We start from the raw sequence: 17,006 nt of genomic DNA, 5'->3' as shown, positions 1-17,006 counted from the left end.
TAGAATCTAAAGTAGTGGTTCTAAACTGGGATGATTTAAACACTTCTGGGATCGTAGGCTATGTTTGGAGACAGTTTGGATCATCACAACTTGGAGAAAGGGGTGCTACTGGCATCTAGGAAGTAGGGGCCAAGAAAGCTGCTAAATAAACATCCTGCAAAGCACAAGGCAGCCCCCACACAAAGAATAATTGGGCCCCAAATGTCAATAGTGCCAAAGCTGAAAAACCTGATGTAGAGACATGGTTAGATTGTCTCCCCCACCCCGCCCCGCCGCCCCACCTTTCCTTCCCACTGCATTCCTGTGGGACCGACATCTTAGGCTCATTTTGTACATTTCCTGCTCTGGACCTGGAATATCATTTCCTTTAGAGTTTCTTTATTTTTGATGCAAAATGGTGCTAAGAGCACACAGTCTGGATGCTAGGGGTCCTCATTGCTACTGAGTTGTCATTGTACACATTTTTAGTAGACAGAGCCAGGAAAAATTTTTTTTTCTTTTTTTCTTTATTTTTTATTTATTTTCAGCATAACAGTATTCATTATTTTTGCACCACACCCAGTGCTCCATGCAATCTGTGCCCTCTATAATACCCACCACCTGGTACCCCGACCTCCCACCCCCCTGCCACTTCAAACCCCTCAGATTGTTTTTCAGAGTCCATAGTTGGGGGAAATTGGAAGGGGAGGTGAACCATGAGAGGAAATTTTTTTTAACAAGAAAAATAAGTAATGAATTTCTTTCTGATATTTCTGATTCAAATGTAAGGAATTTTATTTAGCTTCTTTGGTTTTTAAGGCTTTTTCCTCCTCTTAAGATGAAAAATCTTAATTTTTAAATTTATATCCTTTTTAAAAAAATATTTATTTATTTATTTGAGAGGGGGAGAGGCACAGGGAGAGAGCCTGAGAGAGAAACTTAAGCGGGCTCCATACTTAGAATGGAGCCCGATTTAGGTCTTGATCTCACAACCTTGGGATTATGACCTGACTTGAAATCAAGAATTAGATGCTTAACTGACTGAGCAGCCCAGGCGCCCCATTATGGTCTAATAATATACTGTTAATAGTTTCAAAATAACAAAGCAAATATTGCTATTAAAACTAAGATTGTTGAATACAATTTAAGGGCTCTTTACATTTCTTCTCATCTTAAGATATTACACTTCTAGGGATATTACATTTCTAGGCACAGCCAAAATTCTGTATGTTTAGAGTCACTTGAAATAATTCTGTTATACTGCCCACCTGACATAATTCAGCTCTTCATTCTGTTATACTGCCCACCTGACATAATTCATTTTTTTCACATTGTTTTCAATTTTCAGACTTATTACTTTCAATTTAATTTTTAAAATTGTTTCATGATTCCAAAGTCCAAACTATAAAATGAGGTATATTCTATCTCCTGTATCCTGTTCTCCTTGTCCTTACTGATTTTTTTTTTTTGTTCACGTTTTCTATTTGTTTCCACAGTTTCTTTTAAAAAAATATAAGCAAATATGGGGAGCCTGGGTGGCTCAGTGGGTTAAAGCCTCTACTGCCGGCTCAGGTCATGATCTGAGGGTCCTGGGATCGAGCCCCGCATCAGGCTCTCTGCACAGCAGGGATCCTGCTTCCCCCTCTTTCTCTCCCTGCCTGCCTCTCTGCCTACTTGTGATCTCTGTCCGTTAAATAAATAAATAAATAAAATCTTAAAAAAATTATAAGCAAATATGGATAAATCCTTGTAAATCCCCATTTCTTATCCAAAATGGAGCATAATGCCAATATTCTGCACTGATCTTTTTTCGCTTAGTAAATTTTGAATTTATCACCTGTTGTTTACTACCGAGTTATAGTAATTTGGTATAGCATAACAAATTACTGTAAGCATAGTTTATCAAGCAGTCTACTATTGGTAGGTATGTAGGTCGTTTCCAATATTTTACCCATACAAAAATGATGCAATGAATAGCTTTATGCGTATGTCATTTCTAATTTTTGTCATTATGTCGTTGGGAATCTCTGAGTCAAAAAGTTAATGCCTGTGAGATTGTGCCAGAAAGTGCCAAATCATCCTCCATGAGAGTCGCGCCATTTTGCTTCCCTCATGATGACATTATTAGTCATTCACAATATTAAGCAGGTGCTTCTACAATGAAAGTGGCGCCATGAAAAAGGCTGTTTACCTGTCAAATCAGTGTTATCTAGATTCCATTGTTATCCAATTTAATTAGGCTTTAAAAAAATTGTGTTCAGAGGTAGAATGTACTGATTCATGGGTTGCATATAACACCCAATGCTCATTATATCAAGTGCTTTCCTTAATGCCCACCACCATTTATCCCTTCTCCCTACCCACCTCCCCTCCAAAAACCCTCAGTTTATTTCCTGGAGATCATCCTCTTTTATGGTTTGCCTCCCTCTCAATTTTCATCTTATTTTATTTTTCCTTCCCTTCCCCATGTTCATCTGTTTTGTTTCAATTTAATTAGGCTTTCTGAGGTAGCCCAGCATCCACCGCCATCCTTAACTCCTGTCTTTGTCCCCAGGGTTCAGACTTAGGGGATTCACCCATCCCCACCTTCTCTTCCTTCTTTCCAAACCACTGTTTACCGCTAAAAAGTATAATCAAGTCATAATACGAAATACAGATTCACAGGACCCAGCTAAAATTTTAGCCTTGATTTTGTTCTAAAATATAATTTGTTAGACTCTTGTTTATTCTACCACTTCTTTTTATCATTCCCTCAGACTGTTCTGGCTCTGATATTTAAGAGCTATGGGACCCTCGGCAAATAATTTCACCTCTGTGTTCCTTAGTGTCCTCACCTGCAGTGTGGGAACAATTTAGTAGGTACCTCCCAGGGATTTTGGGAAGATCAGAGGAAATAATGCATGCCAACCACTGAGAGGAGTGCCAGACGAATTGTGTTCAATAAATAAATATTTTTGTTATTATTGGTACCATTTTAATATTAGTAATAAGGAGCTTATTAGAACAGACTGCTCAAATCTACAGAAACTCTATTGCTGTTCCAAATACAGCAGCAGGGGTTTGTGTTCAGAAGTAAAAGTGTAATTATTAGAAATTAGAAAATCCGTTATGCTGGAAATAAAAAAAAAATTAATAAATTAAAAAAAAAAAAGAAATTAGAAAATCCATGGGCAGCTGGGTGGGTCAGTCAGTTAAGCACGTGACTCTTGGTTTCGGCTCAGGTCATGATCTTGGGGACATGAGAATCAAGCCTCATGTCAGAGTCTGTGATCAGCAGGGAGTCTGCTTCAGCTTCTCTCTCCCTCTCCCTGCCCCTTCCCTTCTTTCTATTTCTCTCTCTCCAATAAATAAGTAAAATAAAAAAAGAAAGATATTGAAAAATCCAGGCCTTCATTCTGACAAATGATAATTTTAGCTCTTTTTTTTTTTTTCTTCTAGCTCTACTTTTCTTCCTGCTCAATGTAACTGTGTTAGGAAGCATTTCTGCTTCCTTGTGTAAGGGAATAATCTGAGTTTTATAGGTTTTTGAAAATGTCTCAAAAGGTTTTAATATATTAATCCAGTGTTCAGACTCTGTATAGGAATAGTTCTATTTTCTGTCTATGCCATGAGATAGTGCCCAGCAAAGAAAAGATAAAAACAGCCTATATCTCAAAAACATTTGGGCTACTTGCCTGGGACTAGTTAGAAGTAAGTATGGTTTTATTGGTGAAGAGATGTCTCAGTTCTCTGTTAGAGAACCAGGAAGGCAGCTTGGTTCTTCAGGCTTCATATTAATACTTTGTTCCTCTGTGGGTTCATTAATCCAACTATTAGTGTTACTTCAAAGATAGAGTTTTTCATTGTTCATGAGTGGATTGGCTACTTGTGTGTCTCTATCTTATAGAAGTGATATTTTATTTTATTTTATTTTTATTTATACCATGGTTATCATCATGCCATTGTTCCCTACCCCTTCTGCAAACTATTTTCATGAATCTCAAGTCTCTGAATTTCATCCACCCCATTTTCAACCAAACTAGTGAATTTTCTCCCTAATGGCTCAGGGTGCTCTTATATATTAACACAATTTTGGTCTTCATTTCCCCCCTCTGCCCCTACTCATAAGTTTCTTTGAGATTGTGACTGTACCTTTTAATCTTGATACTCTCAACAGAGAGTAGGAAAGTACTTTGTGCACAAAGAATGCTGAATCAGTATTTGTTTTCTGTATCAATAAATACATTTAATTATTATTTTTCTTTTGAATCACAAGACCCAATGATTCTTTAGAATAGGTCTCTACTTATGCATTGCTGGTTTGGGAGTTGTCTCCAGATTTTTTTGTCAAACTTCAGTTTTATGGAGGGTGTCAGGCTCAGTGTAAGAAAATTCTTACAGGTTTGATAAGAGTTGTGCGCCCTGACTAGAGTGTTCTATCGATTCCTGTATGAAAGAATGCAGTGTCACAAGACCAATCACTGTAAGGTGGTATAGGGCCCACTGTTTACTATTGGGGTTAATGTCGAGCATGAAATCAGCCATATTACCTGGCCTGCTAAAAGGGAACATGGAGACCTTTGAGGGCAGGGAAAGTTTTGGAGAATGGTGTAGGCCTTCGGAATGCCAAGGCCTGCGTGACCACTCAGTGGTTGGAATACTGAGGGAAGCTGCCTTCCCCGAAGCTTGCTTAGCCCAAACTGCTGCTCTGTGATCTAAGAGATGTATGCATTGTCCCCTAGGCTATGTTTAGCTGAACTGGTAGAACACACAGATTAGCACCTATCTTTTCCCTAAACAGATCATCCTAGTTCCAGTAAGACCCCTTGTCACACGTCATGTGCTTGAGAAACAGTGACAAGGATTTGTGATTATCCTGAAGGACCAGTAAAAGTGGGAGAAAAGAAGAGCAAAGGGTCTTTGTCTCTGAGCGTGGACCACCCCCAACCCGTCTCCTCTCTTTCACAGCAAAGTTTGGAGTAATTTTCATCCATCAGGACAAGGATTGCTGGCCATTCCCGCAGTTTACAACAGTTAGGAACTCTGATCACCTGTTGCTTTTTAAAAATTTTTATTTTTAAAGTAATCTCTATGCCCAAAGTGGGGCTCAAACTCATGACCCTGAGATCAAGTCACATGCTCTACCGACTGAACCAGCCAGGGACCCTTTTGTTGTTCTTGTTTTTAATTAATTTGTTTTTCCTCTTGGGAAACTGGGGAAAGTGGATATTCTTAGACTAAATGAGCCAACAGGTATCTTTCAGTTCCTGTCTAAAGCCCATGCTGTGCTGTTCACTAACTGAGGAAGGAAGAAAAACAGCAGGGATAGCAAAAGGCAACATCCGGGTAATTGTTCTAGGACAGTCTCTGCTCTGACAGGTAGACTAGGGACTCAGAAACCTAGCTGAGTTAAATTAAAGGTATTTAATGAGGATTTATGGATTGCTTTTGGGGAGCTAACATTTCCTGGCACTACAGTCTATGTGATATGAACGAAGATACTGGGGCAGGGGGATCAAGGCTGGTTCAAAGTTAGATGAGTTGTGTGTGCAGCGAGTCGCCTGGGGGCTGCCTGATGTCTGGGCTCCTCTGAGTAGGGTCTGTGGAGACAGCTCTGCGGAGGGCAGTGGGCATTATGACAGTCTCTTAGAGGGTTCAACGTTGGCATCACTTGTTTAGCGGCTATCAAAATGCTACAATACTGATAATATTCAGAATCATTTTTCTTTACTAGTCAATTAACACCAGTTTATTAATGTATTTTAAAAATTACTATTGGGCCCATTCGTGGGCAAGGCTCTCTCTGTGATACCAGTGTCTCAAAGCTTAACATGTGCAGCACTTTTCTTATGTTCCTTTATCCACCACTGATCACTTGATCTGTTGTTCCTTTTCTCCGTTCTCTTGGGTCCCTTCTCTTCAGGCTCCTTCTAGTTCTTTAAGAATCAGCTCACTTGTATCCTACTCCAGGAAGACTTCCAAGATTTCCACAGTCTTATTTAGTGCCCCTCCTCCCACTCCTTTTCACACCAGCTTTCCCTCTCTCTCCTTCTCCTCTCTGTCTCTTAGGGCTTTCCCAAGGTTCATTCTCAGCCCCTCTTTCTATTTTCTTATGGATATTCTTGTGGACATCATATGGCTTAAAATTTTGTTTCAAAGAGGAGGAAAACTCAATATATAGTTTTCATACGGTCTTATTACGTACTGTAGTGTGAGGGTTTGGCAATGCCATTAAATATTCTTCATAAATACAATTTGTAGTGGTTGCATAGCAGGAACTATTATGACAAATCCCTGCCAGAATTTAGCTCCAAGAAACATGTCTATAAATGGATTTTGGGGGAGGCAGTATAATATAGTAAAAGTTATTCTGGAAGGGGTTTTGTATCAAAACGACAGACTACACACAGATGTCTATCTCCCACTGCTCCATATCCCTAGAAATGACAGAAAAGATTTTTTTTTTAGAGAAAGTGTGTGTATATGTGTGTGTGCGTGCGCGTGCGCACGCGCGCGTGCACCAGGGAGAATCAGAGGGAGAGGGGGAGAGAATCTTAAGTGGACTCCATACTCAGCACAGAGCCCGACCCAGGGCTCAATCTCATAACTCTGAGATCTTGACCTGACCCAAATTCAAGAGTTAGACGTTTAAGGAATGGAGCCATCCGGGTGTCCTGAAAAGATATTTTTTTTTTTTAAAGAAAAGGACAAATCATAACAATCCTAGAAAAATAAAGAGATTGCCATCAGAGGAGAGGAGAAATATGGAATTCTTTAAAGAGAGAAAGCGGTCAGGCTTGGCTCTGTGCTGGACCACTGAGGCAGGTGGGAGCCATTTTTTTTTTCTATTTTTTTTTTCTTTTTAAAGATTTTATCTATTTATTTGACAGAGAGAGATCACAAGTAGGCAGAGAGGCAGGCAGAGAGAGAGAGGAGGAAGCAGGTTCCTCGCTGAGCAGAGAGCCCGATGCGGGACTCGATCCCAGGACCCTGAGATCATGACCTGAGCCAAAGGCAACAGCTCAACCCACTGAGCCACCCAGGCGCCCCAGGTGGGAGCCATTTTGATCACCTGGTGCCAGGGTGAGGATGAGGAGCCCAGGTGCTTAGGAGCAGATGGTGAGCTGGGCTGTGCCCTTTCTTCCCCAAGGGTGAAGCAGTGAGTAGAGGGCAAAAAGATAACGCCTTTTGGTGGCTGGTTATGGCCGTTATGGCAGAGATGGAGAAATGTGAACCTATCTACGTACATTTCAGAGCCTATTGGGTCAGCAGCAGATTGGATCTGTGTGCGGTGCACATGCGCACGCGTGCGCGCATGTGTGTGTGTGTGTGTGTGTGTGTGTGTGTGTGTGTAGGAAGTGTGTATCTTTTGTAATATAACCACAAAGTGCTAGCCTGTAACCGTCATTACATGACATCATAGCTTCTTCATTCTATTCATCATATTTTATACATTTGTCATATTCTATCCATTCTATTCTATGCAGGTTTATTCTATGGGAGAAGTAGTTCTCAAAAGTGTGAATATCAAGAGACAGTGGTCATGGTGGCCATCTTAGGTCTGCCCACCATAGTAGGTAAGGTACAGAAAAGGAACCAATTATTTTTCCAAGAAATTAGTTGGATTCAAGTCTGTAATGGATAAAAATAAAGACTTTCTGATTTTAGGCTCAAATCAACATGCACAATGCAACATAGGTATGTCATGTCCTTTCCTGGATCTCACATTCTTCATGTATAAAATGCAGGAGTTGGACTGGGTGTCTGGGGTGACTCAGTGGATCAAGCGTCTGCCTTCGGCTCAGGTCATGATCCTGAAGTCCCAGCACGGAGCCCCATGTTGGGTTTCCTGCTCAACAGAGTCTGCTTCTCCCTCTCCCTCTACTCCTTCTCTCTCCTACTCTTTTTCTATCTCAAATAAATAAGTAAAGCTTTAAAAACATTTTAAGAATGCAGGAGTTGGACCAATGTTTCTAGCATTCAGATTTCTTGCATTATATATATAGAAAACCCAACACAGAAATACTGCTCGATCATTCTACTGTGTGAGATATCTTTTCTCATCATTTTTTTTCTCTGCCTCGACAATCATTTGTGAAGGATAGTCTACATTTATTAGTTCTTTTTAAAATTAGTGCTGTCAGGCGGTGCTTGGGTGGCTCGGTCAGTTAAACCTCCAACTTCTGGTTTTGGCTTAGGTCAGGATCTCAAGGTCCTGGGATTGAGCTCGCTCCATATGGGGCTCTGCACTGAGCGTGGAGTCTGCTTGAAGCGTCTCTCTCTTTCTCTGCCTCTGCTCCTCCACACCTTCACATACCTGTTCCTGCTCTAAAAAATAAAATAAAATAAAATAAAATAAAATAAAATAAAATAAAATAAAATAAAATAAAATGGGTGTTGCCATTCTTGATCAATTAGAGTGCAGATTCTCTTCCTCTCTTTTCCTGTGTGTTTTTCCTCAAAGGCCATTAACAACCTTTTTTGCCAAATTCAGTGAAGTGGTCTCAGTCCTCATCCTCCTTGAGTATTGTGACATCAGGAGCCATTGACTTCTCCCAGAACAAACTTTCCCACTTGTTATGGCACCTGTTAGCTCTGTGGCTGGGGCTCCCCTGTTACTCTCTGGGCCTTGCTCACTGACATCTTCCAGTCCCCTTGCTCCCCATGCCCCTGGAAACAGGTGTTCCCATGGTTCTATTCTCAGTCTTTTTCTTTTATGTGGTGGGTCCTATTCACCAATGATGTTCAAACTATTATCTTCAGGGAGACGAAGGCCCAGTTGTCCCATCGAGCTTTTCTTCTAAGCTGTCCTGTTGATTTTCAACGTGTAATTACAGGCAGACCTCACTCTGTTGCACTGCACAAACGTTGTGTTTTTTTATACATGGGAGGTTGGTGGCAGCCTTGCGTTGAGCGAATCTATCAGCTCCCATTTTCCAACAGCATTTTCTCAGTTTGTGTCCCTGTGCCACATTTTGTTAATTCTCACAATATTTTAAACTTGTTCATTAACATTATATTTGTTATGATGATCTGTGATCAGTGATTACAACTTGCAGAAAGCTCAGATGATGATTAGCATTTTTTAGCAATAAAATATTTTTTAATTAAGGTGTGTATATACTTTTTGTAGGCAAAATCCTATTTAACACTTAATGGACTATGGTATAGTATAAACAATTTTTAAATGCACTGTGAAACCAAAAAATTCATTGGACCCACCTTACTAGAATATTCTCTTTATTGTTTTAATCTGGAACTGAACCTGCAATATCTCTGAGATATGCCTCTACAACCTCCTTGGCACAAGTGACCCCTCAAAACTAGCATTCTCCTCCTGATTTCCCTATTGCCATTACTCGAAGTGCATTTGCCCTGTTCCAGGTGTGAGCCTTTGGTTTCCTTTCTTTCCTTCATGGTGACATCTTATTCATTGCTAAATAAGTCCTACACAGTTCTCCTCTACAATGTCAATCAAATTAGTCTTCTTATCCCCATTTTTATTGCCACCAGCTTAATTCTCAATTATTTTTTGAATTAAACAATTCAGTAGAATACTAATACATGTTTCTCCCTCCATAGCTCTCTCTCGCAACCTGTCATTCACAAGAAGGCAGCCCTAATCACATCATTTCCTCAATTAAATCGTTTAGTAACTGCACTTTATCTTTCTCCACACCTGCCATGCACGTAAGGTGATCCCTTCTCTAACTCTGGCACTCATTGCCAGAATTTTCTCCTTAACGTCCCTGCTTAGTACAGTCCTCCATCAATGGATCAGCTCATCCATCCCCAAACAAACCCAGACACTCCTGCTCTAACTTTGATATCCCATCTTCATAAATACCTTTAGGCTTCTGCCTGTTGGTATCAGACTCAGTCCAACAACCATCTCATTCATTCCTTCATTCAGGAGATTAACACATGCTAATGAGTTCCAACTATGTGTTAGTCAGGCACAGATAAGACAAAGTGCCTACCATCTGGGAGGGCATTCGAGTGAGAAAGACACACAGTGAGGAAGAAGACCACCGTGGCTGATCACAGGACCAGAGGAGGATAACATAAAGTGAGGTTGGAAGGTTGGCAAGAAATAGACCACGTAAGAAGTTTGAATTTGGGGCACTTATGTGGCTTAGTCGGTCAAGCATCTGTCTTCAGTTCAGCTCATGATCCCGGAGTCCTGGGATGGAGTCCTGCATTGGGCTCCCTGCTCAGCAGGCAGACTGCTTCTCCCACTCCCCCTGCTTGTACTCTCCTCTTTCTGCCAAATAAAGAAATAAAATCTTAAAAAAAAAAAGGTTTGATTTTTTTTTTTTTTCCTAAGAGCAACAGGAAATTACTGAAAGCTTGAACGTGGAAGGAGAGGGGACATGGGATAATAGGAACCAGTGAGGATACTATGGCAAGAATCCTGGGTAGAGGTGATGGCAGGTTGACTAGGCGACAGAAGTTGAGAAAGGAGAAGTGGGAATGAATTTGGGTTGTATTTTGGAGAGGGAGCTGGCAGGTTGGATGAAAGAATTATAATGAAGAAAGAAATTAAGTTTTTGTTCTGAGGAATTAGATGACAATGTTATTTTTTAAGATAGGAAAGACCATGAAAGGAATAGATATGTAGCGGAAAATTAGGAGCTCATCTTTTGACATGTTAAAATCATTTTACATGAATGTTCATGGCAACATAGTAGCCAAATACTGGAAACAACCTAAATGTCTTGTCAACTGATGAATGAATAAACAAAATGCTGTCTACCCCTACAATGGAATGCTATTTGGCCATAAATGGAAATGAAATTCCAATTCAGGCTGTAACATGGAAACCTGAAAACACGCAAAGAGAAAGAAGTCAGACACAGAAGGCTACATAGTATATGATTAAATTTATGTGACTTGCCCAGAATAGGTAAATCCTAGAGACAGAACTTAGATTAGTGGTTGTGCATGGGGAGTGACTTTTAATGGTTATGAGATTTCTGTTTGGCATGATGGGGTGATGAAATGTTCTGAAATTGGATAGTCATGAAATGGAAAGGTTGCACAACTCTGTGAATATAAAAATCACTGAATTACACACTTTAAAAGGGTGAATTTTATCATATGAATTACATCTGAAAAGAGATATTAGTTAAGACAATTTTTTGACCTACTGTTCTGGTCTAGGTTTTCCAAAAAGCAGTTTCAGATAAAGGGTTTCTGTATTACTTCTTTCTCAGGGAACAGGGGTAAGGGGCAAGAGGATGAAGCAGAGAAGAGTGGACAGCACCAGTCAGGATGCTTACTGAGCTGACTTCAGCTAAATACAACTCTGTGCTTGATTCTATGGGACTATTCACCAAGAAGATGCCTAACTGTTCAGGACAGTCCATCTGCAGAGCAGATGGGAAGCCTATATACCCTGACTCCCATCTCTCCTGGTCAAAGAGGAGCACTGACTCCTCTACACTTCCGGATTATAGGTGCGTGGGCATCACATAGGCTGGTCCGTATCTTTCCTAGGTGTTAAACATAAAGTCCGTGGATGGGAAGTAGGAGGTGCCTGGTGACGGAATGAGACAAGCACCATCGTTTTATACCAGCTTAATGTGGGTTGGAACCTATACAAAGCTGATTCCTGCAGGAGCAGAAAGTCTATGAGCATCCGTGTCTGATAAAGATAGTCATTAAATATCCGAGTGACTAGGTCTCATAGGTGTCCTCTTCCACATTTCTTCCTCATAGATACTACTGTGTTGATTCATTTTCTCTTTGCTTAAAATTGAATATATACTAAAATAAGTAAAATGAAATTTGGTATAAGACCTCATTTCTTTTTTTCGCCTATCAATCAGCGTTGAGGGATTTTTGTTGTAAAACTAACATTCATGGCAACTGTGCCCTAAATTAGATTACAAAGTGACCAGGAAAACATGGAGGAAAGGAAAGAAAGAAAAAAATTAAAAGTATCTAGTCATCTATAACCCCGTTCAGATTGATGGTGAATGAATTTCACTGAAAGCTGTGTATTTAAAATTGCCCAGTATCAGAAACACTTTAAATTATACTGCCTTATAACCAAAATAAAATAGTGAACTATGCTATTTTAATTATGTGATACTAAAGTTATGTCAGTCTTAAAAAGCCCCTTTCTATTTCTGTGTTCATCTTATTTTCTAAATTGTGGGAGATGTGTTTAAAAACATTAAAATATGTTTTACAAATTTTTTAGTGTGTGGAAGAAATAGAAACTGCGAAAGTCATTAAGGCTGTCCTGCGGATCTCGGATTTCCTGCTTCCGGTAGGTAGCATTGTTCTCCAGGAACCCAGGACCGGGCTGGGGTTGCGGAGCTTCCTAGAATGGGAGGAATGTGAAGACAACCATGACGTCTGGTGGCAGTCTTTGGGAACTGACACGTGGTTTGTCACTTTCCTGTCCCCAATCAGCAATACTTTAGATTATGAAGGCTCTGTCAGCTCACGGCTGTGAATGAGAATGATGTCTATCCAAGATGCCCACCAACCGGATGTGCACTGTGGGCATGAAATAAGCCTCTGATCTTAACAAGCATTGACATTTGGGGTGGTTTGTTACAGCAGCAAAACTAGCCTTTCTTTATTGATGTGTTCTGCAAGAAAATAACACAGTGATCTCAGGCACTTTATAAGCTGAAGCCCTTTCAAGTATTAATGACATATCAAAGGCAGTTCAGCAAAGTAGTTAAAAGCATGGCTTTGGAGCTTGATTCTGCTTATTAGCCGTGTGACAGTGAACAATTTATTTAAACTCTCTGGCCTCAGTGTTCTTATGAAATATCACAATACCCACATCATAAGATCACTGTAAAAATTAAATGAATTGATGTTTGCTAAGTGCTTAGAAAAGTGCATAGTAAGTCCTGTCACTATGTACAGTGATAAAACATATAAATTAAATTGTACATGTGAAGTGTTTAGAACAGAACCTAGCACAGAGTAAGCCCTCCATGAATATTGATTATTACTAACATTTAGAATAAAAACAATAATGACCAAATTCTTGGCTTGGAATTTTTCTCTGGGGAAAACAAGCCAAAGGGGAAGGGGTGGGAACCAGTTCATGGTTCAGCTCTGGTGGGTTTTTCCTCTGGGGGGATGCCTGGATATACTGCTGTTACTGCCCTTTCTATTCAGGTATGTTCTGAGAAAAGAAACAGAACACAGGGGAAAGGAAAAGACAAACGAAGGCTTTTTCTTTAATTATCTCTGTCACCCAGAGCAGAAGGAAACAGGGCACCGGTGACTGGCACCGAACACGCCTGTCCACGGGAGATAAGCAGCTCTGGGCGATTTCACAGAGCCAAGCAAAGACAAATTCCTTGAAATCTCATGAAAGACTGGATCAGAATTTATCAGGAAGATGTATTCATGAGAATCACCTGAGATTCTTATTAAAAAAATTGATTTCTAGAATCTCACGGTGAGAATAGGAAAGGATTGCTCTAGAAATCCAAATTTCAAACAAGATCTTCCAACATTTTTTTTGCCTACTGGTTATTTCAGAACCCCGGGCCCTGTGGGTCCTGAGGCGCCTTCGGAGTACCTGAAGTACCACTGCCACCAGGTGGCAGTAGATCCAAATTACAGGTTCTAAAGGCATTGGAGGAGAGAGTCAGCAGTTCACTTTTTCCAGCAAGCACCCAACTGTCTCGTTAAAATGAAGGCAGTCACCTCACAGACATAGTTTAAGTTTTCTGGACTAGCTGATGTAGAGTTTATACAATTTGGACCCTTGAAGGCACAGCTTTGCATCATTTTAAGTCATTCCTTTTGTTAAAAACTTAATTTGAAAATAGACCTTATCTTTTGAGTCTCTTCAAGTATAAAATCTCACAACATGTAATCATTTTGTAGAGTAAAAGAAACTGTGGAAAAATGAGCTGTAAAAAGTTCTTCTTTTTTTAAGTTTTAAATTCTAGTTCGTCAACATACAGTGTAATATTAGTTTCAGGTGTACAATACAGTGATTCAACACTTCCATATAAACCCAGTGCTTGTCACAAGTGCCCTTCTTAATCCCCATCACCAATTTCTTCCATCACCCCCGCCCCCCCACTCCCCACTGGTAGCCATCCATTTGTTCTCTGTAGTTAGGAAGCTGTTTTTGTTTGCCTCTCTTTTTTTCCCTCCCCCCACTTTTTTTTTCACCTGTTTTGTTTCTTAAATTCCACATATAAGTGAGATCATACGGCGTTTGTGTTTGATGACTTATTTTGCTTAGCATTATACCCTCTAGCTCCATCCACATTGTTGCATGGAAAAAATTCTTCTATCAAAGAAATTGAGGGGCACCTGGGTGGCTCAGTGGGTTAAGCCTCTGCCTTCTGCTCAAGTCATGATCTCAGGGTCCTGGGATCGAGCCCCACATCTGGCTCTCTGCTCAGCAGGGAGCCTGCTTCCTCCTCTATACTCTGCCTACTTGTGATCTCTGTCAAATAAATAAATAAAATATTTAAAAAAAAGAAATTGAGAAAAGAGACATCTTAACAGAGAGAGAGAGATGTCTGGCTGAAATAATTAATTTTGCCTGTTGGACTCTATGATTATCCATTAAGGAGAGAATAAGTAAAAAGAGTTGATATCTATGACATTTTCTTTTTTTACTTTCAGAAAATCCAGACCCTTCTTCTCCCACAAAACAAGACTATTTCTTAAACTTTTGAATTGGAATAGACAGCTTTGTCAAGCTCAGATTCTTTCTGAGAAATGGTCAAGCAGGGCAAAATGTGAGCAGAAAAAAGTGTTGCATCCTTAAATATAACTGCCATTTCCTAATGGATCACAGCATCCAAGCTTGTTTTACTAGGAGTCAGTAAGAAGCCAGCACGGTACAATGTGACTTTGAAATTAAGGATCATTCCCCTCACCCCCAGCATAGCAACTCCACAAGTCAGCTTGGCAGTCAGTGTTCAAGATGATTTACAACAAAGAATGTATGCTCTTCATGGGGGAAAAAATGCATTAACAAGGAAGATGCTCATAAATGAAATCCACGAATATTACCAGTAGATGATCCACAGCCAGTGACCTAAAAAAAAAAAAAATTCTATTATTTGGTGTTTCTGCAGCCTCTATAATAAAACTTACTCCGATGGATACATGTAGCAATGTTTTAAAAACGAAAAACTAAAAAAGAAAACAAAACTCTTGAGATGAAATTCACATAGGATAAAATGAACCACCTTAAAGTGAACAATGCTGGGGTGTTTACTACATTACATTTATAGCGTTTTGCCATCACCCCCTCTAGTTCCAAATAATTTTCTTTGCTCCAAAAGAAACTTCACACCCACGAGCAGGCGGTTTACCCACGTTTTTGAACGGCACAGGGAGAGAATTTCAAGACTGTGTAGAAGTGTTCACATTGCTGCCAAAGCTTTTTTAGTCTAGCTCTGTCTTGGGAGGAGTTTATCATCAGAGGATTTAAAGAGTCTCACATGATGCAATCCAAGGGTAGTTAAACGATGGGGCACTGATGAAAAGAATTCAATTGTCTCTTAAGGATGGCCTTGGCTTTGAAGACACAGCACATTCCTTTGCAAATAGAAAAGCCAACAAAAATGTGGGCTATGAGTCTGTGGGTTCCTTTACGCGCATTTTATTACCAAATAAGAGACTTATTTATGCAAATGAATGGAAAGATATTTAGACAACTGTGTCATGCCCATCAGCTGGAGGTATAAAAAGCCTTCCGCAGGAGGCCACCAGCATTCACACTTGGGTAACTCGCTCTTTCCCATCCATCCCATTCCTCCTCAACTCCTGCCACCATGACTCGTTTCTTCTGCTGCGGAAGCTACTTCCCCGGCTATCCTTGCTATGGAACCAACTTCCACAGGACCTTCAGAGCCACCCCCTTGAACTGCGTCATTCCCCTGGGCTCTCCCCTGAACTATGGTTATGGATGCAATGGCTACGGCTCCCTGGGCTACAGCTTTGGCGGTAGCAACATGTACAACAGGGGCTGTTGCTATGGCGGCAGCTTCTGCAGGCCATGGGGCTCAAACTCTGGCTTCGGCTACAGTACTTACTGAAGGACCCATGGCGCCAGGCAGTGCAGAACTCCCCATCGATTCTCTGTGTGCGAACCAATCTGAAGAGCAGCGACTGTCTTCCTGTCTCCAGATGCATGTGGGAGCTACATCTTCCATCTTCTTCCTGACGTCTTACTGAGTTCCCGGTCTTTGACGATGCCGAACAAGCCATCCAGGCATCCAGTACTGAACTGATACTCACCTACAGCCAAGGAGAACAAGATGTATTTCTCCGACATACCTTAAGAGCAAGTAGATTGCCTCTTCTAGCTGCTCTGCTCCTGTGTTACTAAGTTCTGCATCGACATCAATGTATTACAATTGGGTGTGGGTAGAAAGGGGTTTTGCTGTCAGTCTCTTAATAAATCTATTTCATTCAGCACACATGTTTTTGTTCCTGTTATTTATTTTACCCTGCTTTTATGCTTTTGAATTCATCAGCCAGTTTCAACCTATAGTGGCTGACTTTAACCAAAACTTAATTTTCAGTTCAGACTGTACACCAGGATATGGCGATGTCTCATTATTTTGTCCCTTAATGTTGAGATTTCAATTTTTAAAAAGGTCTTAAAAGGGTTCTAAATTAAATCCAGAATACACTGCCACTGTCCGTATTTTTCTATGCTGACTATAAGTAGGAACATTTCTTAGCCGTTGAATGCTCAAAAAATTTCTTTCCTTCTTTCATTAGTGACACCGTCTCATTGAGTTTCTTTCCCCTTTTCCCTATTGTTTACAGAACTCAGCTCTAGAGAAGTTTGAACCCTGCAGTCTGCTGAAAGAATTTCAGCTAAATGGACTTAGTTATGAATCTTTGTTTTTAGAAGTTCTAAGATTTGGTGTATAAAGGGAAGCCAACAGCTAAAAATCATATAATATTTTTTCCTTTTTGATAGATGAGTTTTATTTTTCCCATCCACTTCGCTTCACTTCTGATTTTATATATATATATATATATATATATATATATATATATATATACACACACACAGCTGTATT

The 17,006-nt window shown here is 40.2% G+C and overlaps 1 protein-coding gene across 1 annotated transcript; it reads left to right on the top strand.

Moving 5' to 3' along the window:
- Positions 1–15,703: 15,703 nt before the first annotated feature.
- LOC116567609 (keratin-associated protein 7-1) lies at positions 15,704–16,382 on the top strand. The gene has a single exon (XM_032302767.1). The coding sequence runs from the start codon at positions 15,744–15,746 to the stop codon at positions 16,005–16,007; it is 264 nt and encodes an 87-aa protein (XP_032158658.1). The 5' UTR covers positions 15,704–15,743; the 3' UTR covers positions 16,008–16,382.
- The last annotated feature ends 624 nt before the right edge of the window (positions 16,383–17,006 follow it).

Source organism: Mustela erminea, chromosome 1 (genome assembly GCF_009829155.1).
Source record: "Mustela erminea isolate mMusErm1 chromosome 1, mMusErm1.Pri, whole genome shotgun sequence".
In the NCBI taxonomy this organism is placed as follows: Eukaryota; Metazoa; Chordata; class Mammalia; order Carnivora; family Mustelidae; genus Mustela; species Mustela erminea.
The sequence above is the reverse complement of the archived record's forward strand: the minus strand, read 5'-3'. Positions and strand labels throughout refer to the sequence as shown.